This window comes from Carassius auratus, unplaced genomic scaffold, assembly GCF_003368295.1.
Source record: "Carassius auratus strain Wakin unplaced genomic scaffold, ASM336829v1 scaf_tig00027845, whole genome shotgun sequence".
NCBI lineage: Eukaryota > Metazoa > Chordata > Actinopteri > Cypriniformes > Cyprinidae > Carassius > Carassius auratus.
Window position 1 is genome coordinate 204,848 of NW_020525632.1, and position 26,423 is coordinate 231,270.

The window sequence follows — 26,423 nt, forward strand, 5'->3', positions numbered from 1 at the left end:
CTCGAACATTCCCAGGCCAACCTATAATACAGATATGGCAAATCAACTCAACTACACACATATGAACAAGCGCTCTCTAACAAAGACGCAGAAAAGGAAGCCAGTGAACTTACATTCTCAGCACGACAAACAGCACTCGGCAAACTTGGTGGTCATACTTTAAACCAGTGATTTTTTTTGATTCACGCAAACGCAATCCGTAGCCGGTAGGGGCTCATGAAGATGGCACTGAATAAATGCACAAACACCAGGTCAAGATCGACTTGTAAAAACCAACCAAGAGTCCAAGGAACCAAGATCTGTAGTAAAACACCAACTAAAGAACCCGCCAGCTAACTGGATTTAAATGTGCAGCGCCAAACGCGCACCACCTGATTCAACCAAGGTGCAATTCCCGCTACCTACATCCTAGCCACCTGATTCAATCAAGGTGCAATTCCCGCTGCAAACATCCTACCCCCTACACATGCATTTATGACATCAAGGTTAGATTATTGTAATGCTTTATTGGGTGGTCATTCTGCACGGCTGGTAAACAAACTAAAGTATGACCATATTGGCCCTGTTCTGTCCACACTGCACTGGCTCCCTATTAAACATCATATAGATTTTAAAATCTTGCTTAATACTTATAAAGCTCTAAATGGTTTAGCACCTCAGTATTTGAATGAGCTCCTGTTATATTATAATCCTCCACGTCTGCTGCGTTCTCAAAACTCAGGCAATTTGATAATACCTAGAATATCAAAATCAACTACGGGCGGCAGATCCTTTTCTTATTTGGTGCCTAAACTAAAGGTTGTTAGGCTGCATTAATAAGGTAAACCGGAACCGGGAACACTTCCCATAATACCCAATGTACTTGCTACATCATTAGAAGAATGGCATCTATGCTAATATTAGTCTGTTTCTCTCTTATTCCGAGGTCACCGTAGCCACCAGATCCAGTCTGTGTCCAGATCAGAGGGTCACTGCAGTCACCCGGATCCAGTACGTATTCAGACCAGATGGTGGATCAGCACCTAGAAAGGACCTCTACATCCCTGAAAGACAGCGGAGACCAGGACAACTAGAGCCCCAGATACAGATCCCCTGTAAAGACCTTGTCTCAGAGGTCCACCGGGACAAGACCAGCCTGGTTTATCCCAAGGTTTTTTTCTCCATTCTGTCACCAATGGAGTTTCGGTTCCTTGCCGCAGTCGCCTCTGGCTTGCTTAGTTGGGGTCACTTAATTTACAGTGATATCGTTGCTTTGATTGCTAATGATTGCACAGACACTATTTAACTGAACAGAGATGACATCACTGAATTCAATGATTAACTGCCTTTAACCGTCACTTTGCATTATTGACACACTAATTAATTTTGTTCAGTTGCATTGACACAATCCTTTTTGTTTGAAGCGCTATATAAATAAAGGTGACTTGACTAGCATGTCACTAGCATGTTGTTAGCATGATTAGCAAGTGACTAGCATGTTATTAGTGTGATTAGCAAGCCACTAGCATGTCGCTAGCATGATCAGCAAGTTACTAGCATGTTGCTAGCATGACTACCTTGTGACTAGCAAGTCATTAGCAGGATTAGCAAGGAACTAGTGTGTTGAGTCGGCTGCCTCCCCCCTAATTATCATTGGCACCCCGTTCCTTAATCGCCGCCCTTCACCAGGCTCCCGACAGGAGTAGGTGTGTGAGAGAGGAGGGGCGTGGGTTGTGCCAGGGCTGGTGGCGTGTGATGTGGCACACCTAATGTGAATGGAGCCTCATCGCCACCACTGTTTAAAACCCTCTCCTCAGGAGACCAGTTTCTTCCCCGTGTATGCACGCTGGTGTCCTTGTGGATCCAGGAAGGGTGCATTGAGGGACTCCTGCACCACCGTGAGCTGCTACATCATTTAATGGGCACAATAAAAGCAACAATTAAAAAATAAAGTTAAGGAAAGAAGAATGTTCAAACTGTGAACTCTGTGTGAATAATCAAGTGTATTCCAGAACAAATATTGCATCAGTAGCTGCATCTATATTTTGAATAAAGTTAAAATTATTTAATTTTTCTTTAATTTGATTATATGCATGGATAACTATATATTCTTGCCCACAAACTTTTCTGATTGGCTGTAATAAATTGATTAATTTTGCTTTTTTTCAGTGTGTCAGTGTCTGGCTTAAATAAAGTATAACATAAACAATATAGCTCACTAACGCATAAATGTCACTTAGTTTATTACTTTTTTTGTACTGTCATCTTGAATGTGAGAACCCTGAGTTGTTTTATTTTTTTATTTTAGGAAAAATAGTGTGAATAGCGTGTTCACCCTGAAAACTCCAAACAGACTTTAAATGCTTGAATAGTGATGAAATGCAGAGATCCTCCCACAGAAATCAGGTGCTGACGCGTCACTGCAGGTGTAGCAATCATTAGTGTTGAACCCAGCTGTACTGACACAGTTACTGATAAATACAGAGTTTGTCAATGTTCCACTTTTATTTCCCCTACATAATGGTAAAGCTCATTTTGCTCTGTAATAGGCGTGATATTGAGTGCTGAACCCACAAAAGGAGCCAGGGGACCCTTAGGAGGAGCCGTGATTAAACAACCAAAAGGAATGAGTGGTTCTCTCCGCTGGAGCGCAGTCTGGAGAGACTCGGCCGGGCGGTTGCCGCTGGAGCTGAGCGGTGGAGCGGAGACCGGACACTTCATCTGGATCCGTCCGGCAAGGCCCGGCATTCAGAGGGACATCCTGCTGGAGGTGGAGGGGCTGTGTGTGTCTGGACTACCCCTCTATGACGTGCTGGATGTCCTGAAGAACTGTGAAGATCCTATCCGAATCAAAACGGCCAAAGCAGGTGACTTTCCAATAGGCTAACTGATTTATTAATCTACTTGCTTTTAAAAAGACTAATCGGAACCGTGGGAATGATTCATGTGTCATCACGTTTTACAATATATTTGGTGTTAATGCTAACCAGTTACAAATGAATGCTGAAATTATTACAGTAGGTCTCTGGGTCAATTAAAGCACTGTTTCTAAAAAATCTTGTTAATAACATAACCAAGTGTGGAGTTTACAAGAAAATAACTTATCAGCATGAACAGCATGAGCTCAAACACAGCAGGATGCGTCATCCTGACATTTATTGGTCCGCGTTCCTCACACACCCTCATAAACACACACACACAAGCCATAGCTGTATGCCTCATATGAGCAGGACTGTGGAAAATAATTGACGAGGTTATGTAACCGTGAATACTGCCTCATTATTCCACACCTCTCTTGCGCGCGCACACACACACACACACACAAGAGAGGCGTGTTTGGATATGAATGGACAAATGTTTTCACTTTTTTAGTGCATATATTCTGATAATGCTGATGAGTCCTCAATCCAGTTTCTCACTCATACTTACTAAAAAACCTCAGCAACTTGCTTAGCACATGCTAGCAACAGGTTAACCATGTCAGAAACATTTTAACAACATGTTAAATCATACAAGCAATGTGCTAAAATATGCTGGAAACATGATAACGTTAGAATCATGTTAACAACAAAAATATATGCTAAAATATGATAGTAACATGCTACGAACATTTTAAAGCATAGTAAAACATGTTGGCAAACTTGCTAAAATATTTTAGTGTTGTATGTTTCATGTTTTTTTTTTACACTGAATTATTCCAGATGCTGTGGGAATAGGCTACAATTAAACGATCCTCACATGCAAAGCCTAGTAGCCGGGATAACTTCTTTATGTTTTAAAAACGTGACGTAAAGTGATGATCGTAACCCAGTGAAATGGGGTAATCCAAATAAGCCGGGGTCAAAACCAGAAAACAATCCAAATAAACAAACAAAGGAAGGGACAGGAAGAGGAACTCTGAATACGAGGAACTCGGAAGACGAGAGGACTGGGTACAGAATGTAAACTGAAGGAAAGGACTCCATACAGACAACAGGAAAAGACTGGTAAATATAGGGAGGCTAATGACTAATAAGTGAAGGCACCTGGTGCAATTAGCAGGAGTGCAATTACTGTGATGAAGGGACAAGGCTAGTGGGAATTGTAGTGCCGACGGTGAGGTGCCTAAGGTTAAGTGAGCCCACTAGTGGACACCCTAAGTGACACGAAATAACACAGTCCCATGCTCGAATTTCCTGCTAAAAACCTACTCAACCACTCAAATTAGAAAACATTATTGGTGATAGTTTCAAACACTGGCTGGTTATGACCTTGCTCAAATATAGATTTTTGCTCATTTTTAACCAAAAATAAAAGTTACGGACTGCAGCTTTAAAGAAATGTTTCTTGGCACCTCTATATCACTCTGGAACCAAAATTATATTAGGCCTATTAACATTATTATTATTATTATTATTATTATTATTGAGTTTACAGGGTATGGTGGTTTTGCTGTTGTCCAATGCTGAATAACTCGAAATTACATATGGAGGGCAGTATCGAATTAACCAGGGCACTGCAGTGGCAGTATCAGAAGTGTGGGGCACTGCAGTGGTAGTATCAAATTAAGCAGGCCATGCAGCGGTAGCTTCAAATTTAATTTAACTTCGAGTTAGATGGGCTTTCTTTGTGTGAAAATTATTTGTCCTGATAGCTCGTGAAGGCTATCAATCCGCTGCTGTGACAGGACTGTTTTGAGCTGCTGTAGTTGCTGCCCCGATTCGGAAAGAGCGGCTGGAAAATATTTCTTCAGGTATGCCTGATTGGACAAGGGTGAGTTTTTTTTTTTGAAAACCAAAAAACATGTGATAGGGTGGTTACAGGCGTTGACAAGAAAAGGGTCATAAGGGGATGTAGACATAGAGTGGCCATATGTGCTGCCCACATGGCACACAACCCAGCCAGGACCCCAATACATTCAGATTTTAGATGTTTTAGGCAATACTAAAATATTCTGTCCAGGATGCGCCCCGCATGAACGGTGCACACAGCCACCCCATGCAGATGGAGCTTTTGAATTGGAGAAAAAAAGGTGCCCGATACGATTGGATAGGCGATGAGAGTTTGAAAATATAGCAAGGTGACCTTTTCCTATTCTGATTTACTTTGTTGAAATAGAAGATATTTCTGGTGTCGAGCACGGAAAAAAAGAAAGAAGAAAGATAAGGAGAGAACATACATTTTACGGAGACAGCCTAATACATGGATTAACCTCTGGTGCTTAGGGAAGCTCATAGGAAGATGTAGAAGGAAATGAGGGAAGAGGCCAGTAAGTATGTGTTGCTGGCTGATGATGCACTGCTTGGATGTCTGCAGTGGGTGTACATGGCCATTGATGGGGAAAAGGCAGCCTCATGCTTAAGTCTGCTGCCAGAGGTAGAAGGAAGAATAGGAGTTTAGGGAGCCATGCCAGCAGATGACATTGCATGTGGTACTGTAGCTGAAAAGTGATTGGTTGAGAAGAGGAGTGAGGCAATGCAGTGTGAGTAGCAGCCGACTCTGACGTGCGGCCCAAACTTGCTGACGTCCCACTGCGTCTTAAAGCTCAAGGGGAGCCGGAACTTGATTTGGAAGACAAAAAAAGGTAATTAGAAACGGGAGGAAAAGTCTGAGATGTATGGGTCTGAGTTGGACGCTTCCTTCAGCTGCCGTAGGCCATGGGGAGGGAGTGGGGATTTTTAACATCCTGAAAGCCTGTGCAGCTTGGCAGCCTCATGCTAGCATCTGCTATAGGAGCTGGAAGTCACTGAAAAGGAAAAGGATTAGAAGTAACATGAGGAGAGATGGAGATATGAGGGCATGTGTTGCAGGAGTAAGCAGCTTTGCACTTGTTTCAGCTGCTGTAGTTGTAGTCCACAGGGGCTTGTGATATTTGTGGGAAAATACTGAAGAGCAGCCTGCACAGGTAGCCTCAAGCTAACGTTTATTACAGGAGCTGGAGACCACTGTAAAAATAAAGATAGGTTAGAAGTAGCAGGGTAAATTACGACTTTGACAATAAAATGACAGAGACATGCTTTTCCTCTTAACCCCACAAAAAAATAATAATAATAGTGATTATAGAAACAGCTAGCCAGCCAAGCCGCACATCAGCTGGTAGAGACTTGGACAGAGGTGCCTGCTGTTCAATTTCGAATGCTCGAAATTGAACCGCAGAATGCAGATTCTAAAGTTAATCGCTGTTCTAATCTAATGCACTGCTGCACTGTACCGCACACACAAAGGCTACAGACAGTAGCTCATACGTCACACACAGATTGCGTGTGCACAGAATCATTCAGTATGGAAATGTACTGTCAACATTGTTCTTTGATTTCTAAAAATAGCTTCAAATCCGAAAAGTTCAAGCATGTATTTCTTAACTAAATCCCACAGTCATGTAAAATTTATTAACATCCAATCGCTCTCACTAATGTATTCATATAAATGTAATCACCACTGTGTTACCTTATCTTTCTGATTTAGAACAAGCAAAAATCTGTGAGAAATAGAATGAACCTAAGGCAAAAGAACTGATAAAATTAGCGGTTATAGAAGCAATCGCCTGTGGAAATACACAGGGCAGACTAGGAAGCCATTTGACCCCTAGTTTGCACCAATAATTGTTAATTAGGCTATTTAGGTACAATGTTAAACTTATTTTCTGAAATCAATCTTTCATCTTATCCATCTTTTGAGTATAGGTAAAATGCTAGTGAAAATTAGTACGGAAAATTTGAGTAATTTAATTGTGTTCTACACAGTTCTGCATTGTGAAAACAAAATTGACATCAACATTCATAACGTTATCATGTCATTTTAAACTTTTAGCAACAAACAACCTACCTTAAGCGTCTTTACCTAAAAACTTGATTTGCAACACGGATCTTAGTTCCCCGCTGGCTCCCATGAGCTTATTGCTTATTGCCCAGCCCCCTCATCTCCCCGATGCACGGTGTGCATGCCCAAGACCACCGCTGATGGAGAGCCAGAGCCTGCCATGACCAACGAGAGAGCAACAGAGCCGAGGATCGCCGTGAAGTCAGAGGCTGTGACAGTGTGAGCGCAGAGAGGAGCTCCACCCCCTGCACTGTGGCTGAGGATGAGTTGAATATGGCATTTCAAAAGGGCCAAATTAAGGAGGAGGATCTCATTGACTGGAAATCTGTTCTGGAGATAGAACTGGCCCCTCTCCTCTCTCCATTGTCTCTGCTGTTCCCGTCCAGCCCTCCTTCATCCATGGTTCTCTCGTCCAGCCCTGAGGGCGCCTCTGATTCTCCAGTGCCTGCTTCTAGCATGTGTCCTCTATTGCCGGCCTCTTAGAAAGTGACCTCCAGTGTCTGCTCCTAAAATGTGCCTGCTCCTGCTCGCTGTGCTCCTGTCTGCCCTGTGTATTTCCATGGATTACTGAATTAAAAGAAGATTGTTCCTTGTATTCCTGGTTTCCTTGTTCCTCACCACACATAGCATGACCGAAAGATTGCTATCAAATAGCACACCTAGGTTCCTAACTGATGACAAAGAATTGACCGAGCAACCATCAAGTCTTCTTTAGTGTTCAAGGTTATTACATGCAAATTTTTAAATCCTATAATTAACACCTCTGTTTTTTTCAGAATTAAGCAGTAAGAAATGACTCCTCATCCAGGTTTTTATATCGACTATGCATTCCATTATTTTTTTCAGATTGGTATGTTTCTCCAGGCCACGAAGAAATCTAGAACTGAGTATCATCAGTATAACAGTGAAAGCTAGAACCGTGCTTCCTGATGATATCTCCCAAGGGTAACATGTAAAGTGTGAAAAGTAATTGCCCTAGTACTGAGCCTTGAGGTACTCCAGACTGCACTTGTGATTGATACGATACCTCTTCATTCACTGCTACGAATTCATGGCGGCCATTTAAGTATGATTTAAATGCACTTCCATTAATGCCAACAAAGTGTTCAAGTCTATGCAAAAGAATGTTTTGGTCAATAGTGTCAAACGCAGCGCTAAGATCCAATAGAACTAATAGAGAGATACAACTACAATCAGATGATAAGAGCAGATCATTTGTAACTCTAAGGAGAGCAGTCTCAGTACTATGATACGGTCTAAATCCTGACTGGAAATCTTCACAGATACCATTTTTCTCAATTTGCAATATAATTGTGAGATTACCGCCTTTTCTAGTATCTTGGACAGAAAAGGGAGATTCGAGATCGGTCTGTAATTAACTAGTTCATTGGGGTCTAGTGTTTTTTTTTTTTTTTTTTTTGATGAGAGGCTTAATAACAGCCAGTTTGAAGGTTTTGGGGACATATCCTAATGACAATGAGGAATTAATAATAGTCAGAAGAGTATCTATGACTTCTGGAAGCACCTCTTTTAGGAGCTTCGATGGAATAGGGTCTAACATGTTGTTGGTTTAAATGATTTAACAAGTTTATACAATTCTTCCTCTCCTGTAGTAGAGAATGAGTGGAACTGTTCCTCAGGGGGTCTATAGTGCACTGTCTGATGTGATACTGTAGCTGACGGCTGAATGGTTACAATTTTATCTCTAATATTATCAATCTTGGAAGTAAAGTAGTTCATAAAGTCATTACTGCTGTGATGTTGGCAAATGTTAACACCTCCTAGATGCTTATTTTTCATTAATTTAGCCACTGTATTGAATAAATATCTGGGGTTATGTTTGTTTTCTTCTAAAAGAGAAAAGAAGTAATCAGATCTAGCAGTTTTTAATGATTTTCTGTAGGATAGGTTACTTTCCCGCTAAGCAATACAAAATACCTCTAGTTTTGTTTTCCTCCAGCTGCGCTCCATTTAAAAGGGTACTCACTTTAGGGTGCCGGAGTACTCATTATACCACGGTGTCAGACTGTTTTACTTAGTTTTTGGATGTGCTTAAGAATTTAGATAAATCCGGAAGATTATTTACAAAGCAGTCTTTTGTGGTAGAAGTGATGGTTCTACCATACTTGTAACAAGGAGTAGAATTTACAGTTTTAGCTATATGATGTTTACACAAGCAGGGCTGGTGATTAACGAAATACATGTAAGTCGTTACGTATTTAAAATACAAAATATGAGAAACTATATTTCATTCTAATTACATTTTAAATAAGGGGTAACCAGATTACATTTACATCTGAAAAGTATTTTACATTAACAAAGTGATTACTTTTAAATTTTACTGTCATTTCTTAATTTAATATTTAAGTAAACAGTTTGGGGATTTAAACTAATATGGCAACCGATTCTCCATTGAGAAAAATAATTAAATAAATGCATGCAGCAGTCTGTTCATTTAGCAACTCCTACTGGGCTTGCATACATGCTCATTATCTCAACACAAAAAATTTCCTAGAATTCACACATAGCGTTCAGCAGTGTTGGAAAGGATACTTTAGAAATGTAATCTGTTACAGACTGCAAATTACCCTATTTAAAATGTAACAGTAGTGTAACTTTAATTACTTTATTAATGTAACTGATTACTTTTTGATTACTTTTCTAAATTTCTAATGAATGTTTATTTGCAACTATTAATCATTTCCAAATATTTACACCATGCAGGGTTACAGTATTGCTCAACACAGTATTGCCTTTTACTTTGAGATTGATCTTAAAGTCGATGCATATTTAAAATCATAAGAAATAGTTTACTGATACTATTTTTGAAACCAAATCTTTGCATGACTACAGGAAACACTGCATCTAATAATGGTTTTGGGGAAAAAATAGTTAATAAAAAAAAGCATGTGTCCTATTCTGTGTACTAAACTGTGTCTATTTGAAACATTGCTGTCTCTTTGTATATGATAGTCACGACTAACCGATTCATGTTTAATTAGAGATTTAATTATCGAATGGCGACTTGGAAATAATCGCTTTGGTACATTTGGCAGGCAGTTATACAATAACAATATTAAAAAAGGGGGGCAAAATCAGCTGCTAGGCCACCGCGAATGGTCCCGGTTCTCCCAATTTCCAATCCGCACCTGATTTCCACAGACATGGCACAGACATGCAGAACATGCAGTATTCATATTGTCAGACACAGACGAGGACACAGAGGATTCAGTGAAATAGTATTTAATTTAAATCAGAGGTTTCAGACACAGGTGAATCTTGACACGTGGAAGACACAGAGATAACACAACTTTCCTTCAGGTGAATGGTGATACAGATGGCGACTCAGACGAAGACGATGGGAACAGGAATTCTGATGAGGATGAAGAGGGTAAGGCAGATCAGGTAGGTAGACAAATGGCGTTCAGGTTGGTGAGGAGATCGGTGCAAGACCAGACACTGGGTGATGGTGACTGATGGCTTTATATGTGGCACTGGTGATGATGCACAGGTGTTTAGAATTCTGGTGATTGGGGACGAGTGGGTGTGGCGTAAGTGTCCGATTCTGGGAGTGTAGAAGGTGTGGCTGTGACAGTACCCCCTCCTCCACGGGCGGCTCCTGACGGCTGGGATCTTGTACAACGACGGGGTCTACCTTGGCCACGGGGAGCGGGGCGGTCTGGATGGTCTCGGTGAAAGTCAGTGAGAAGGCTGGGGTCCAGGATGTCGTTACGATTAACCCAGCAACGCTCCTCCGGGCCGTAGTTCTCCCAGTCTACAAGGTACTCCAATTGAGGACCCCGCCGTCGATAGTCGAGGATAGCTCTAACCCGGAAGATGTCGTTGTCTTCTTCGATGGCTGGAGGAGGAGGTACGGCATCATCACCAGGCTCTGTGGATGGAGGAGACAAAGGTTCAGTGAAGGGTTTGAGGAGTGAAACATGGAATGAAGGTGAGATACGGTACTGTGCAGGTAGCTGGAGTCTATAGGTCACTTCGTTCAGTTGCCGTTCAATTGTGAATGGTCCCTCGTCGAGAGCCAGACTCGCTGTCCAGGTTGGTATTGCGGCGTAGGTCTTCGACGAGCGTCCGCTTGCTCCTTATGCCTCCGCACTGCCCGCTGGAGATGCACGTGAGCCGAGTCCCAGACCCTCTCGCTCTGTCGGAACCAGTGATCTACCGCTGGGACCTCCGAGGGCTCACCTGACCATGGGAAGAGTGGAGGCTGGTATCCGAGGACACATTGGAAGGGGGGTGAGCCCGGTGGTGGATTGCTGGAGGGAGTTCTGAGCGTATTCGGCCCAGGGTAGGTACTGGCTCCAACAGTCCTGGTTACGGTGGCAGTATATCCTCAGGAACCTCCCAAGCTCCTGTATCTTACGCTCCGTCTGGCCGTTGGTCTGTGGATGGTATCCTGAAGAGAGGCTGACGGACACCCCTAGAAGACGGAAGAAAGCAGACCAGACTCTGGAGATGAATTGGGGACCTCTGTCAGAGACGATGTCCTCTGGAATGCCAAAGTGACGGAATACATTGTGGAATAGTGCCTCTGCCGCTTCAAACGCAGTGGGAAGTCCTTTGAGAGGGATGAGTTTACATGACTTCGAAAACCTGTCGACCACTACCAGCACACAGGTGTAGCCTTGAGAAAGAGGGAGGTCAGTCATGAAATCTATACCAATATGGGTCCATGGACGTTGAGGAATGGGCAGAGGCACCAGTTTACCCTCCGGGAGTCTTCTAGGGGTGTCTGCTATGGCGCAGACGGAGCATCCCTTGAGGTAGCGGACAGTATACAGAGCCATCGATGGCCACCAGTAACGCTGTTGAAGGAGCGAGAGGGTCCGCCTCCTGCCTGGATATCCAGATCCCGGAGAGGTATGAGCTAAGTCCAGGAGGGTAATCCGATGTTGAGGAGGGACGAAGAGTTTCCCTTCTGGACCTCCCGGCGGAGCAGGGTGTTGAAGGTTTTTTTGTTCAATCAGAAGATCAATATTCCATTGGATAGGACTTACAATCATGGTTGGAGGGAGGATTGGTTCCGGAGATTCGGGTTCAGGATCTGCTTGATGAAGACGGGAGAGGGCATCGGCTCTATTGTTCTGGGAGCCAGGGCGATAAGTGACCTTAAAGTTGAATCTCGTGAAGAACAAGGCCCATCTAGCTTGGCGATGATTCAGTCTCTTAGCTTCACGGAGGTATTCCAGGTTCCGGTGGTCTGTTACTACCTCGAAAGGGAACTGGGCTCCCTCCAGCCAATGACGCCATTCTTCCAGAGCCAGCTTGATGGCCAGTAGTTCACGGTTACCAATGTCATAATTCTGCTCCGCCGGGGATAGCTTCTTCGAGAAGAAGGCGCATGGATGGAGTCTTGGAGGATCCCCCTGCCGCTGGGATAGGACTGCTCCGACCCCGGTTGATGAGGCGTCCACTTCCACGATGAACTGTTGGTTGGGATCAGGGTGGACTAGGATCGGAGCAGTCTTGAAGGCCTGCTTGAGTAGGTAGAAAGCTTCAGTGGCCTCGGGGTTCCAGGACAGAGACTTGGGCCGGTTCCGGAGGAGAGAAGTTAGAGGGGAGCTGAGTAAACTGTAATCTTTGATGAATCTTCTATAAAAGTTGGCAAAGCCCAGGAAGCGTTGGAGTTCTTTAATGGAACCAGGTTGAGGCCAGTGTGTGATGGCGTCCACCTTCCCCTGGTCCATCTTCACGCCTCGTGGGTCGATGATGTATCCCAGGAACTGGACTGAGGGCGTGTGGAACTCACATTTTTCAGACTTGAGGTATAGGTGGTGTTCCTGGAGTTTTTGGAGTACGAGTGTGACATGTTGGATGTGTTCCTCCTTGGATGTGGAGTAAATGAGGATGTTGTCGATGTAGACAATTACGAACTGGATAAGGTATTCTCTGAAGACTTCATTCATATAATTTTGGAAGACGGATGGACTGTTGGATAACCCATACGGCATGACCCTGTATTCATAGTGCCCGGAAGGAGTGATGAAAGCAGTCTTCCACTCGTCCCCCTTCCGGATGCGGATCAGGTTGTAGGCGCTCCTCCAGTTTAGTGAAGATTTTGGCTCCGCATAGTTGTTCTAACGCCGCTGGGACCAGGGGAAGAGGATAGCTGAATTTGATGGTTTGAGAGTTGAGATGGCGATAGTCGATACACGGCCTCAAGCCTCCGTCCTTCTTGGCCACTAAGAAAAAGCTGGAAGCGGCAGGGGAAGTAGATGGTCGGATGAACTCCTGAGTGAGGGCTTCCTGTATGTACTCCTCCATGGCCTTCTGCTCCGGGATGGACAGTGGATAGACTCTTCCTTTAGGAAGGGTTGCTCCAGGCAGGAGGTCAATGGCGCAGTCCCATGGCCTATGAGGTGGAAGTTTCGTTGCCAACCGCTTACTGAACACATCCTGGAACGCCCGATATTCAGGAGGGATGATATGATCTACCTTAGTGTCGGGGCTTTCCACTGATGTGGACTGGACCGGTAGGGATGACTTCCTTATGGAAGGAATGACCTTGGGAATTTTAGCTGGGGGAGTGATGCAGGTAAAGTGACAGGACTGTCCCCATTTCAGGATCTCACCAGTGGGCCAATGTATGTGAGGTTGGTGTTGATTAAGCCAGGGGCATCCCAGGATGATGTCTGCGGTGGATTCCTCCAGCACCATAAACGTGATGTCTTCCTCGTGCAGGAGTCCCACGCGGAGGATGATTGTGGGGGAGAAATAATGGACATGACCCTTGCCCAGCGGCTTTCCCTGTACTGAAACAGAAGAATGGAGATGTCTTAGAGTAACCCAGGTTTTAGTCAGAGGAGCAGTTAGAGGCGGTATATGAATGGTACTCACCGCTGGGCGTGGAGGCCGTACTGGACAGGATGGTAAGAGGTGTCCATCTCCCCCACAATAGAGACACAGCCCGGTGTTAATCCTCCGCTGACGTTCCGATGTGGATAGGTGGTTAGAATCCACTTGCATGGGCTCAGGTGCTGGAGGAGCGACAGATGGTATAGCGGGCGGAGGAAGTACAGCGGGAGTGAGCTGATGACAGGCAGTGAGTCTCTGGGCAACTCTAATGGATTTCTGGATTAGACACTCAAGTCCCAGTGAGTCTTCATATACCACAATCAAACCTTGTATTTTGTCACACAATCCGTGGCGATATGCTGTAATTAAGGCAGTTTCATTCCAGCCGCTTATGTAAGCGAGTGTACGGAAGCGTACGGCATAATCACTCACGGATTCATCTCTCTGTTGGCGAATTGTAAATAATTGATCATGGACAGATAATGCCGAAGTTTGTTGACCAAAGACTGATTTTAGCTGAGAACAGAAATTAGTGACTGATCCAATGGCAGATGAGTTCGAGTCCCAGAGAGATTGAGCCCATTGGAGAGCTTTACCTGAGAGCAGGTTGATGATGAATGCGACTCGACTGCGTTCAGTGGTGAATGAATGAGCGTTGGATTCCATGTAGAGGGAACACTGTAGTAGGAACCCGCTGCAATCCTCCGCCGTGCCGCTGTATGTCGCAGGTTTGGCCATGGGACTCGCAGGGGCAACTGAAGAAGTGACCGGCGGTGTAGCGGTGATAGAACTGTTGACAGCCGGTGAGGAAAGTTGAGTTTGTTGCATTAGTGAGGACCGTACAGCGTGAACCAGTTCAGTGAAGGGATCCGCGGTGCGGTCCTCGCCTGTATCTGAAGAGCTCTGCATGAGGTCTGGTCTTCTGTCAGACACAGACGAGGACACAGAGGATTCAGTGAAATAGTATTTAATTTAAATCAGAGGTTTCAGACACAGGTGAATCTTGACACGTGGAAGACACAGAGATAACACAACTTTCCTTCAGGTGAATGGTGATACAGATGGCGACTCAGACGAAGACGATGGGAACAGGAATTCTGATGAGGATGAAGAGGGTAAGGCAGATCAGGTAGGTAGACAAATGGCGTTCAGGTTGGTGAGGAGATCGGTGCAAGACCAGACACTGGGTGATGGTGACTGATGGCTTTATATGTGGCACTGGTGATGATGCACAGGTGTTTAGAATTCTGGTGATTGGGGACGAGTGGGTGTGGCGTAAGTGTCCGATTCTGGGAGTGTAGAAGGTGTGGCTGTGACACATATATTGTCTTTTTGTGGCTTGATATTCACAGACACTAGTCCATATCACGTTTTGATTAGGAGAACTGACCTATTTTGTAATCCCCTTAGTAATCGTTACAATTTTCATAAGTAAATATAACTTAATTACAATTATTTTTTTCTTAGTAACTGTAACTGATTACAGTTACATTTATTTTGTAATTGAATTTACTAACACCATTACATTTAACTAGTTACTACCCAACACTGGCATTCTGTTAACATATCCATACGAATCATGCATGAAATTAAGGTTTATAAAATCTAACGTTTTTTTAGTTATTATTAATAATTAATAATAATTATATAATTCAGTCACACTTGTTGCAAAATTTGTTAGTTCTGTTTGTTGATTCAGGGTTAGCATCATCTGGGGTCCCTCTGTGGGTCAGCATCATCTCTTCTCAGGTGTTCTGGATCCAGACAGGAGCTTGTGTAAATCCTAGTTACCACGGGATGAAGATCCCAGCAGAAACAGAGAAACGCATAGAGACATAATTAGCTTAGCTGCTTTCCCAACAAAGTAAAATTAATTATTTAACCCAAGCTAAAGAATAAGAATGCACATTTGATCAGCTACAACTACACTCACAATTTAAGAGATACATTATTCGAATGCTTGGTGAAAGAGATGCGTTTTTAATCTAGATTTTAACAGAGAGAGTGTGCCTGAACCCTGAACATTATCAGGAAGGCTATTCCAGAGTTTGGGAGCCAAATGTGAGAAAGCTCTACCTCCTTTAGTGGACTTTGCTATCCTAGGAACTACCAAAAGTCCAGCGTTTTGTGACCTTAGGGTGCGTGATGGGTTGTAGTGTGGTAGAAGAATAGTTAGGTACACAGGAGCTAAACCATTTAGGGCCTTACAGGTAAGTAATGATAATTTGTAACTGATACGGAACTTAATAGGTAGCCAGTGCAGAGACTGTAAAATATGATTATATTTTCTTGACCTCGTAAGGACTCTAGCTGCTGCATTTTGGACTACCTGTAGCTTGTTTATTGAAGAAGCAAGACAACCACCTAGAAGTGCATTACAATAGTCCAGTCTAGAGGTCATGAATGCATGAACTAGCTTTTCTGCATCAGAAACAGATAACATGTTTTGTAGCTTGGCAATGTTTCTAAGATGGAAGAATGCAGTTTTTGTAACATTGGAAATATGATTTTCAAAACACAAATTGCTGTCTAATATAACACCCAGATTTCTGACTGATTCTGTGTAGTGTTTTTTTGTAGGTAGGATGAAATGTTAGGACACCGGTCTGTGCAGCGCTGCATGAAGTCAACCACACCTAATAGCAGTAACATATGAAGTCAAGGTAAACACATGACAGGAACCATGACTATGGAAAAATAAATAAATTAATAATAATAATAATAAATAAATACATATTTCTTTGAAAACACCCAAATCCAACGTTACAATAATCACAAGAGAGATTTCCATGATAGTTCAATCACTGAACGAGCCTTGGCTTTCATTTCAGAAATCTGGTCACCTTAGTTAAAGCAACACAATGTAACTTTTGCTCACGGTTCTCCCATGTGGGTGATAAGTTACCAGTGTCGTAATTACTGTCACTGTATAAGCTTGCCTGTGGTCAGTGCAATACACATGAATTTGTTGACTAAGCTGAGGGAACCGGCGAATAGAGAAATTTCATTTGGAAACTATGTCCACCATCCAGGTAAACTTTGCATAATCAACTTGCCATAATGTCCATAATAGTCTATATATCGAACAATGTCATAATTGTATATGGCTGTAAAGTAACAGAACCTCTTTATTTAAATGACGGTTCAGACATAAAGTAGACTGAATAATTAGTTTTTGGAACTAGGGTGTCAAAAAATACATGGTAAACATGATTAGACTTGCATATTTGATCATTTCGTCTTATAGTTAGCTGCTGGCTAAATCCACCCAGACTACGAGTAAAATATGTGCATATGCCGTAAAGCAGGTGGCACTCTTCCACTGGCAGGAGATGGAAGGGGATGTGTGTACTTGTGATGGGAGTGAACTATTGAGATGAATGCACTTTTGATCTACATTTTAATGTATATGATTGGTCCATTTGATCATGTGATTTGTATTCTGCTTGTTCTTTTAACACGTCTGTTGATAGACTAATCAGTGACCTAGTGTCATAGGTTGGTTACAAAAAGAGGTGGAGACTTTTGCCCTTTAAGACCGTGCTTGAGAGATTGACAGGTGTTTTGTTTGGATTGCATCACTACGTGGAAGGCATCGCCCTGTCAAGTGTTGTGTGCCATTGCTGTCATCTGAGAAGGAACACAAGAGTAGTGATAACTGAACATTTTACGGCTGTGCAGAAATCGGTGATTGGAGACAAGTGAGACGGTGACGGAGGGTTTGTGCAACGCTGGAAATTGACTAGACTGGGTAGTGGGCACTGCTACCCAGTCATACTGCGAGTACAATCCCAGTTTGAAGATCGTTTGATGGATGTTATTGTGAACATTTCCGGCATCTAATTCCCAATTAATAGAGAGTAAGAACTAAATGCCAGTGTACTAGCCATAGCTCTTAGTTTTCCTTTTTTGTAGTGGTGTGACTTATTTGGTTGTAGTGTATTCTTTTTGGTGTGGGTATTTGTGTGCACAAGTGAGAGTGGTAGTAGGCTACGTTAGCTCTTGCCAACATTGGACTGGAGATACTGGTAGTTGTTTCTTATTTCTCTCTAGTACACGACTGGCTGGATCTGTGGAGACGTATGCATGGTGGGACCAAACCAGGACATTCATTTGGTTGACCAGAAAGACATCATATCGGACTGTGCTGAGGACTGCATCCTTTTAAATATTTGTTTTAATATCTGTCTCCTCCTGATTTTATGGTAATTTTATGGTATATTTTTTATAGGATTATTTGTGTATCATTCAGTTATAGATATTTAGAAATATGTCTGGGATCAATGTCCTTAGAAATGAATTAACCATCAGTGAATGTCAATAATACAAAGTGTTGCTGTTATTGTAGTACTGCAGTAGGCCAATAGATAGCAGCAGAGACACGTTAACTCACCGGCTGTGATCATGAGCATGAAGTGTGTTACCACGGCAACAGTGTTTGTGATGACCAGTGAAAAACAAAGGGCACTGCTGAGCTGCAGCACACACACACACACACAACTCATATGTGGTTAATGTGGACTCTATGAAGACATAATGGTTTTTCTACTGTGTTTTGTATCCTCTTACTGAAACCTTACACCTTACCCTACACCTCACTCCAAACTACAGGCATTTTTACATTTTCAACCCTTCATTCTCTGATATATAAATTTGTTTCCTCATGCATACCAAAAATAAATAAATAATAAAAATTACCCTCTATGTCTATAAAGCAACTCATAAGCATATAACATATCATTTAGAGTGAAAAAATTAAGAGAAAATCCCCAAAAAGTCAAAGGTACAAGACTGTGTACATATTTTCATTTCGAGCGCAGGAACTACTCATCCCATGAACCACCGCGCCTCACTGAATTTGACTGAAGCCACAACCGCGAACGAGCCTTGAGCGACCTCCAAATCTGACGACGGCCGCCCTCGCCCTTTCAGTATTAATTGTGTAAATAAATAGTGTTTTATATAGCTATTGTGTATTGATTTGTATATTTATCATTGTGTATTTTATATCGTGTGTGTGTGTGAAAGTGGTTAATAACGTCAGCAACATTGTACAGTGCTTTGTACCTGACTGCAATCACCGCTCAGTCGTCAACATGTGGCGGAGTGACTGTGACAGGGCGGAACCAAAAATGAGGAAGATTAGTTCCGCCCGGACCATATATCGCAAACACCGCCACTTCCGGGAACGCCGGTGAACCCAAATCGGCGTGTTATTGGGAACGGGTGCCTTGTTGAGTGTGGCGATCACTGATTGGGCAATTCGGTGAAGAGGAGACACATAAATAGGGCATCAGAAACACAGGAAGTGGTTGGTGATTCCCAGTAGTTATTGTGGGTGCAACGGAGCGGAAGAGAGAGTTGGAGAGAGAGTGTATGATGTACTGTGGAGCTTGGGCAAAGAGAGATACACACACAGGGCTGAGTATACGAATATCTTTATTGGAGCATTGTGTTCAGATGCATTGCGTGATGTGAAGTTAACACACATTGAAGATCTGCTAGGATTGCAGGCGCGTAGACTAGAGGGGCTCTTGATGAAATGGCAACACGTGTTCTCGACACACGATGAAGACTATGGCTGCACGAGTGTGGTAAGACACCAAATCCCCACTGGAGGGGCTGGACCCAGCCGTGAGAGGTATTGTCCCTTTCCACCCACTCTATACTCAGAGGTACGTACCTTGTTGCAAGGCATGCTCGACAGAGGGATCGTCCAGGAGAGTAGCAGCTCCTGGGCAGCACCCATAGTACTTGTACAAAAAAGACAGGAGCCTGGAGGTTCTGTGTGGACTACCGTAAGTTAAATCAAGTCACCAAGAAGGATGCCTTTCCTCTGCCAAGGATTGAAGACTCGCTAGCCAGCTTAACTCAATCTGCCTGGTATTCCACACTGGATCTGGCAAGTGGTTATTGGCAGGTGCGGGTGGAAGAAGCGGACTGGGGAAAGACTGCCTTTACAACCCCATTTGGTTTATTCGAGTGGGACCGGATGCCCTTCGGCCTTTGCAATGCTCCTGCCACGTTCCAGCGACTCATGCAGCGGTGTTTGGGAGGTCAACTGATGGAATTGACGCTGGTCTACCTTGACTCACTTGCAACATCTTGAGAAGGTATTCCAAGCCATGGAGAAGTATGGGTTGAAATTATAACCAGACAAATGGCATCTGTTGAGGAGGGAAGTTAAGTTCCTGGACCATTGTGTCAGTTCTGCCGGGGTTGCTGTGGACCCAGAGAAGGTGTCGGCCGTGCGAGAGTGGAAGGCCCCGAAGACGGTGAGACAGGTCAGATCTTTCCTGGGCTTTGTGGGGTACTACCGGCACTTTATTAAAGACTTCTCAAAGATCGCGAGGCCACTGAACCATCTGTTGGCAGAAACGGGGCAACCTCAAGGCTGTGGGTCCCCGTTGATTGCATGGGACTCCGAGTGTGAGACGGCCTTCCAACGGCTAAAACAAGAGTTGCTGCAAGCACCGATCTTAGCTCATGCCGATTTTAACCAACCTTTTGTGCTGTACACAGACTCCAGTAATCTGGGTTTGGGGGCAGTGTTGGCCCAACGTCAGGAGGGAGTGGAGCGGGTCATCGCCTATGCTAGCAGGAGCCTCCACCCAGCAGAGAAGAACGACGCTAATTACAGTTCCTTCAAGCTTGAGTTGCTGGCACTAAAGTGGGCATTGAGCGAAAAGTTCATGGATTACCTGTGGGGTGCGAAGGTACAAGTCGTCACAGACAACAACCCTCTTGTACATCTACAGACGGCCAAATTGGGTGCCGTAGAGCAGCAGTGGGTGGCCCAGCTGGCTAATTATGACTATCAGCTCCAGTATCAGCCGGGTAAAAAGCATGTCAATGCGGACGCCCTGTCCCGGCTCCCTGAGGAGCAGGGTCGGAAGGACTCCATAGAGCAGGTGCCTGACCTAGAAGAGGGGTACATGGTGGGCATCGTGGAAGCGCCAGGAGGCCAACAGGAGGCGATACCATCAAGCTGGTGTTGGGACCCCGACCGCTGGAGGGAGTGACAGCAGAGCGATGACAGGTTAAGAACATTGAGTCGCTCGCTGGAACAAGGCAGGGAGCCGACACCAACGGAAAGACAAGCTCAAGACAGGACGGGCCGTAAGTTGCTGGGGCAGTGGATGAAACTCCGAATACGAGATGGAGTGATGTGTAGGACCATCAAAGATCCAGGGTGGGGTGATGAGAGCTGCCAGATTGTGGTACCTGAAAGCCAGGTGAAAGCCTTGATAACGGCATATCATGACCAGTTTGGACACCAAGGGCAGGAAAGGACTGTGTCTTTGTTACGCAGACATTTCTACTGGCCCGGGCTGGAAACATCCGTGAGTACGTTTATTCGTGCATGCCCCCGCTGCACTTTATTCAAGTCCAGGAGAGAGCCACGAGCACCGATGGTCCCAATAAAAGCCAGGGCTCCCCTTCACATTGTGGCTATGGACTTTTTGACGTTGGGCAGACCTATGGATCAGTACCAAAACATCCTCGTGGTCACTGACTTATTCACCAAGTACTCCTGGGCTATCCCCACGTTAGACCAAACGGCGAACACTACAACCACCGCATTGTGGAGGGCCGTCTTCCAGCCGTTTGGATGTCCTGAATTCCTGCACTCAGACCAAGGGCCCAACTTTGAGTCTCGGGTCGTAAAAGAGCTGTGTAAGTTGTACGGGTGTACAAAGACCCACACCACGTCCAACCACCAGACCCTACTGGGCCTATTGGGCACCTTAGACCAGGAACAGCAGGGCGAGTGGGTGAGTGCCCTACCGGCTTTGATCCAAGCTTACAATAACAGTGTACATAGTACCACGGGGTATGCCCCAACCTACTTGATGTTCGGCAGGCATGTGCGACTGCCTGTAGACTTGCTGCTGGGGATGGCTGCGGTCGAAGAGGAGCTGAGTTTGACAGAGTGGGTGGACCGCCACCATCAACGTCTCCATTGCGGCCAGGGTATACACCATTCGCCCAGAAGGGAAGGCGGGACCAGACCGAGTGGTCCACCGTAACATGATCCGGCCCTGCCCGAACTATCCCAAACCTGTGGAAGAGGCTCCAATGGATAGGTGGATGGGCCGTGGTCCCAAGGGAATTTGTGAATGCGCCCGTCTGGGTTGACCCTGTCTCACCACCCCGTCGGTCCCAAGGGGAAAACCGAGGACGGCCCCCTGTACGTTATGGCTAGGGACTAGAACGAATTGGCGGGGGAGGATGTGGCGAGATTGTGCTGCCAGTTGTGTCGGATGTCGGTTATCTGGAAGAGAAGTGGAAAGATCCAGTGTTAATGAAAGTGATTGGTGGGTGAGCCGGAACCAGCGAAAAAGGAGTCTGGTGCCTTGTCATGGCTGTGACGTTTCCTCTGGCCGTCTGCTGCATCGGTGCCCCCAACGTCCAGGAACTAATCCCCGGTCCTATGTGGTTTTGACCCTAATTCACTGTGAGTGTGTGGAGTGCAGTGGGCTGGGAGAGAAAACCCTGTGGAGAAGAACGTGCACCGGTGTTGTGAGATGACCGTCTTTTATATACATGCCCGCTCGTGGCTTTGGACCCCTACTCTGCCGAGTGGTGACGTGTCAACAATAGCAAGTAAGGAACAGTGTGCATATTGTGGGGGACGACGACTGAGAGAAGTGTTGGCTGCTATATGAATATCCAGCTGTGTAGCCCTTGTGTATGAATACCTGTTTGTGGAGTGCTTTCAGAGGTTCGCCCTGTCTAGATCTCTGGTCCGTTGTCTGGAAGAGAGGAGAGGGAAGCGTTCGAGTCATTCCTGAGGTACATACCCAGTGGCACAAACCTACCTGAAGTCACCCAGCGTGGTGGCACCAGCTGAGGCCGTGGAAGGCCCAACGTGCAGCAACTTCAATCTGTACTTCTATCCACTCTTGGTCAAATTCGAGAAGTGGTGTGTCTTTCTCCATATATTCACTGAAGCTAAGTAAATTTGTGAAGGAACTCTGTCTGTCTGTTACCAGTCCTACAGGTCTGAGCTTGAGGCTCTGAGTCGTCGTGGGAGTGTTTCCAAGGTTGGAGGTGACAGTGTTGAGTGTTGGTCTGGGAAGTCTGCCCCGGTGAAGAAGACCACAGTTGTCGTGACATATACACCTTCTCTAGACTCCCGAGCTGAAAAGGGCTAAAGCCTGACGTCCACCTCTTCAAGGGTCTGTGAGTTGTATCCATTCAGTATTGTCATTGTATACCCACCTGCATGCCCAGAGCAAAGCTCCAGTTGCCCCTGTATGCCCATCTGTACGCCTCAAGCTAAGAGCCAGCGTATTGCCCTTGTATACTTACCTGTATGCCCGAAGTCAAACTCCAGTCGCCCTTTGTATGCCCTTCTGTACGCCCACCGCTAAGAGCCAGTGTATAGCCCTTGTAAACTTACCTGTATGCCCGAAGTCCAACTCCAGTTGCTCTTTGTATGCCCTTCTGTACGCCCACAGCTAAGAGCCAGCATATTGCCCTTGTATACTCATATGTACGCCCAAAGCTAAGAGCCAGCGAATTGTCCTTGTATACTTACTTGTATGCCCAGAGTCAAGCTCTAGTTGCCCTTGTATACTCACCTGTACGTCCAAAGTAAAGACCCAGTTGTCCTTCTGCATACTTATCTGTACGCCCCGAGTGAAATACCAGTGCATCGCCCTTGCATACTCACCTGCAAACTCCATCCGAAGTTAAGGATTGTGTATCTTTCTTGCATACTTACCTATACACCGAAGGCCAAGACCCCAATATATTCACCTGCACACTTACCTGTGGACCTTTTAGGCGTTTCCAACTGCAGACCCAGAATCTCGTGGCGAATGGCGTCAGGTACGCACCCCACCCAATTCATTAGAATTACTTACCTTCTTTATTCTGCGTGCAGGGACTGGAAGGGCCCCACTGACGGTTCTCCTGCAGGAGAAACACAAAGGCACTACTGAGAAAAACCCTGTTGAGTCACGTGAAGGAAAGGACACAAATTACCTACAGGCTTACCTGAGAGTCCCCGTGACAGAGTCAGAAGCGACTCGGACCTATACTCTCTGGCCCCCGAGAGTGGATTTTAGATTCCCTTTTCCCTTCCCTTTTAAATAATTTAAATAAAGTTTGTTTTAATTATACTCACTCTCTCTCTGGTGTGTCTGGTCATTGGGGTGTTCTTGGGACCTCCTCGAGGTGGAAACTAGGGAGGGGCGAGACTCACGACATCTGTGGTCCGCTCCGACCTGTGACAAACACATGACGTTGCCATTACACAAATGTTCAGTAAATGCACAAAGAGGTATGCCTAGGCTAAATATTGTTTTGACAGTGGCATTATAAAATGCTTGATATGACTCATACCATATGAAGGCTACATTAGCCTAGCTAAAGTGGACAATAATGTTAACTAACATTACCAACCTCCCTGCAAAACTCTCATGGCAGCCAAGGAGATCATGATTGCACTGATAAGTCTACAGTGCAAAAACGCCAGACGGTTACACGATCTCTGCATTTAAAAAAAAAAAAATAAATTGTACTGTTGCTAGGCAGCCACCTCAGTATAATCAATGATTGTAGAGCCATCACTCTAAAATCTTTGGTTTGCTCTTAAGTAAACATCATATTAGCAGAAACTTAAAAAAATGCTTTGATATGAAGAGCCTAATTCGACTCCCAATCTCACAGTCAAATATTTGTGGGGTGTTATGAGCATGGCTATATGGGGGTACTCAATGTCTGATTTTCGAGCAAGTTTCCCTTTCCATTTAATCCGTGACTGACAGAAAAGCATCCTGGCAGTAGGGATTTAAATCTTTAACAAGATTCTAATTGAAACTGAGTGAAAGAATGTTTTTTTTTTTTTTTGATCAGATAGGGAACAAGTGATTTCAAAACATTTCAGTCGGTTCATATATATATCGTGTCAAGTCAAGTCACCTTTACCAGGCTCAGTTCTCCTCTGACCAGACGAAACCAGCAGTTCAATTCCAGGCTGCAGCAAAGTCAGATTGTGCAGAAGAATCTTCTGTTTCCTGTGGTCTTGTCCTGGTGGTCCTCTCAGACAAGGTCTTTACAGGGGATCTGTATCTGGGGCTCTAGTTGTCCTGGTCTCCGCTGTCTTTCAGGGATGTAGAGGTCCTTTCTAGGTGCTGATCCACCATCTGGTCTGGATACGTACTGGATCTGTGTGACTGCAGTGACCCTCTGATCTGGATACAGACTGAATCTGGTGGCTACGGTGACCTCAGAACAAGAGAGAAACAGACTAATATTAACGTAGATGCCATTCTTCTAATGATGTAGCAAGTACATAGGATGTTATGGGAAGTGTTTCCGGCTCCGGTTTACCTAATTAATCCAGCCTAAAAATCCTTTAACGGATTTTGATACTAAAAGCATATTAGTATGTTATGTGTTAGCCAGGTTAAAGAGATGGGTCTTCAATCTAGATTTAAACTGCAAGAGTTTGTCTGCCTCTCGAACAATGTTAGGTAGGTTATTCCAGAGTTTAGGCACCAAATAGGAAAAGGATCTGCCTTCTGCAGTTGATTTTGATATTCTAGGTATTATCAAATTACCTGAGTTTTGAGAACATAGCGGATGTAGAGGAATATTTGCAACAAGAGCTCATTCAAATACTGAGGTGCTAAACCATTCAGGGCTTTATAAGTAATAAGCAATATTTTAAAATCTATACAATGTTTGATAGGGAGCCAGTGCAGTGTTGACAGGACCGGGCTAATATGGTCATACTTCCTGGTTCTAGTAAGAACTCTTGCTGCTGCATTTTGGACTAGCTGTAGTTTGTTTACTAAGCGTGCAGAACAACCACCCAATAAAGCATTACAATAATCTAACATTGAAGTCATAAATGCAGGGATTAACATTTCTGCATTTGACATTGAGAGCATAGGCCATAATTTAGATATATTTTTGAGATGGAAAAATTCAGTTTTACAAATGCTAGAAACGTGGCTTTCTAAGGAAAGATTGCGATCAAATAGCACACCTAGGTTTCTAACTGATGACAAAGAATTGACAGAGCAACCATCAAGCCTTAGACAGTGTTCTAGGTTATTACAAGCAGGGTTTTTAGGACCTATAATTAACACCTCTGTTTTTTCCGAATTTAGCAGTAAGAAATTACTCATCATCCAGTTTTTTTATATCGACTGTGCATTCCATTAGTTTTTCAAATTGGTGTGTTTCACCGGGCCGCGAAGAAATATAGAGCTGAGTATCATCAGCATAACAGTGAAAGCTAACACCATGTTTCCTGATGATATCTCCCAAGGGTAACATATCAAGCGTGAAGAGTAGCGGCCATAGTACTGAGCCTTGAGGTACTCCATACTGCACTTGTGATCGATATGATACATCTTCATTCACTGCTACGAACTGTTGCCAGTCATATAAGTACAATTTAAACCATGCTAATGCACTTCCACTTATGCCAACAAAGTGTTCATGTCTATGCAAAAGAATGCTGTGGTCAATTGTGTCAGATGCAGCACTAAGATCCAATAGAACTAATAGAGAGATACAACCACAATTAGATGATAAGAGTAGGTTATTACATGCAGAGTTTTTAAGTCCTATAATTAACACCTCTGTTTTTTCAGAATTTTGCAGTAAGAAATTACTCGTCATCCAGTTTTTTATATCAACTATCTTATTTGTGAAGAAAACTGCATAGTCGTCAGCTGTAAGAGTCGATGGACCACACAAGGATCTCCCTGGTGGTTGATATAAATGACCACCGATGTGTTGTCGGTGCGCACCAACACATGATGACCTCTCAGGTCTGGGAGGACATATTTCAATGCTCGATAAACAGT

At 44.3% G+C, this 26,423-nt stretch overlaps 1 protein-coding gene across 6 annotated transcripts in view; it reads left to right on the forward strand.

Annotated features, from left to right (window-relative positions):
- The first annotated feature begins 2,457 nt into the window (after positions 1 to 2,457).
- The window catches only part of LOC113079370 (membrane-associated guanylate kinase, WW and PDZ domain-containing protein 1-like), a 141,858-nt gene continuing 117,892 nt past the window's right edge, over positions 2,458 to 26,423 (forward strand). For 5 of the 6 annotated variants that reach the window (XM_026251619.1, XM_026251621.1, XM_026251623.1 and 2 more), the window contains exon 1: positions 2,459 to 2,846. In XM_026251619.1, coding sequence (XP_026107404.1) covers positions 2,606 to 2,846 — 241 coding nt within the window. In that variant the 5' untranslated portion in view covers positions 2,459 to 2,605. Of the gene's footprint in view, positions 2,847 to 26,423 lie in introns of all 6 variants that reach the window. The other variant, XM_026251622.1, reaches the window with a different exon arrangement.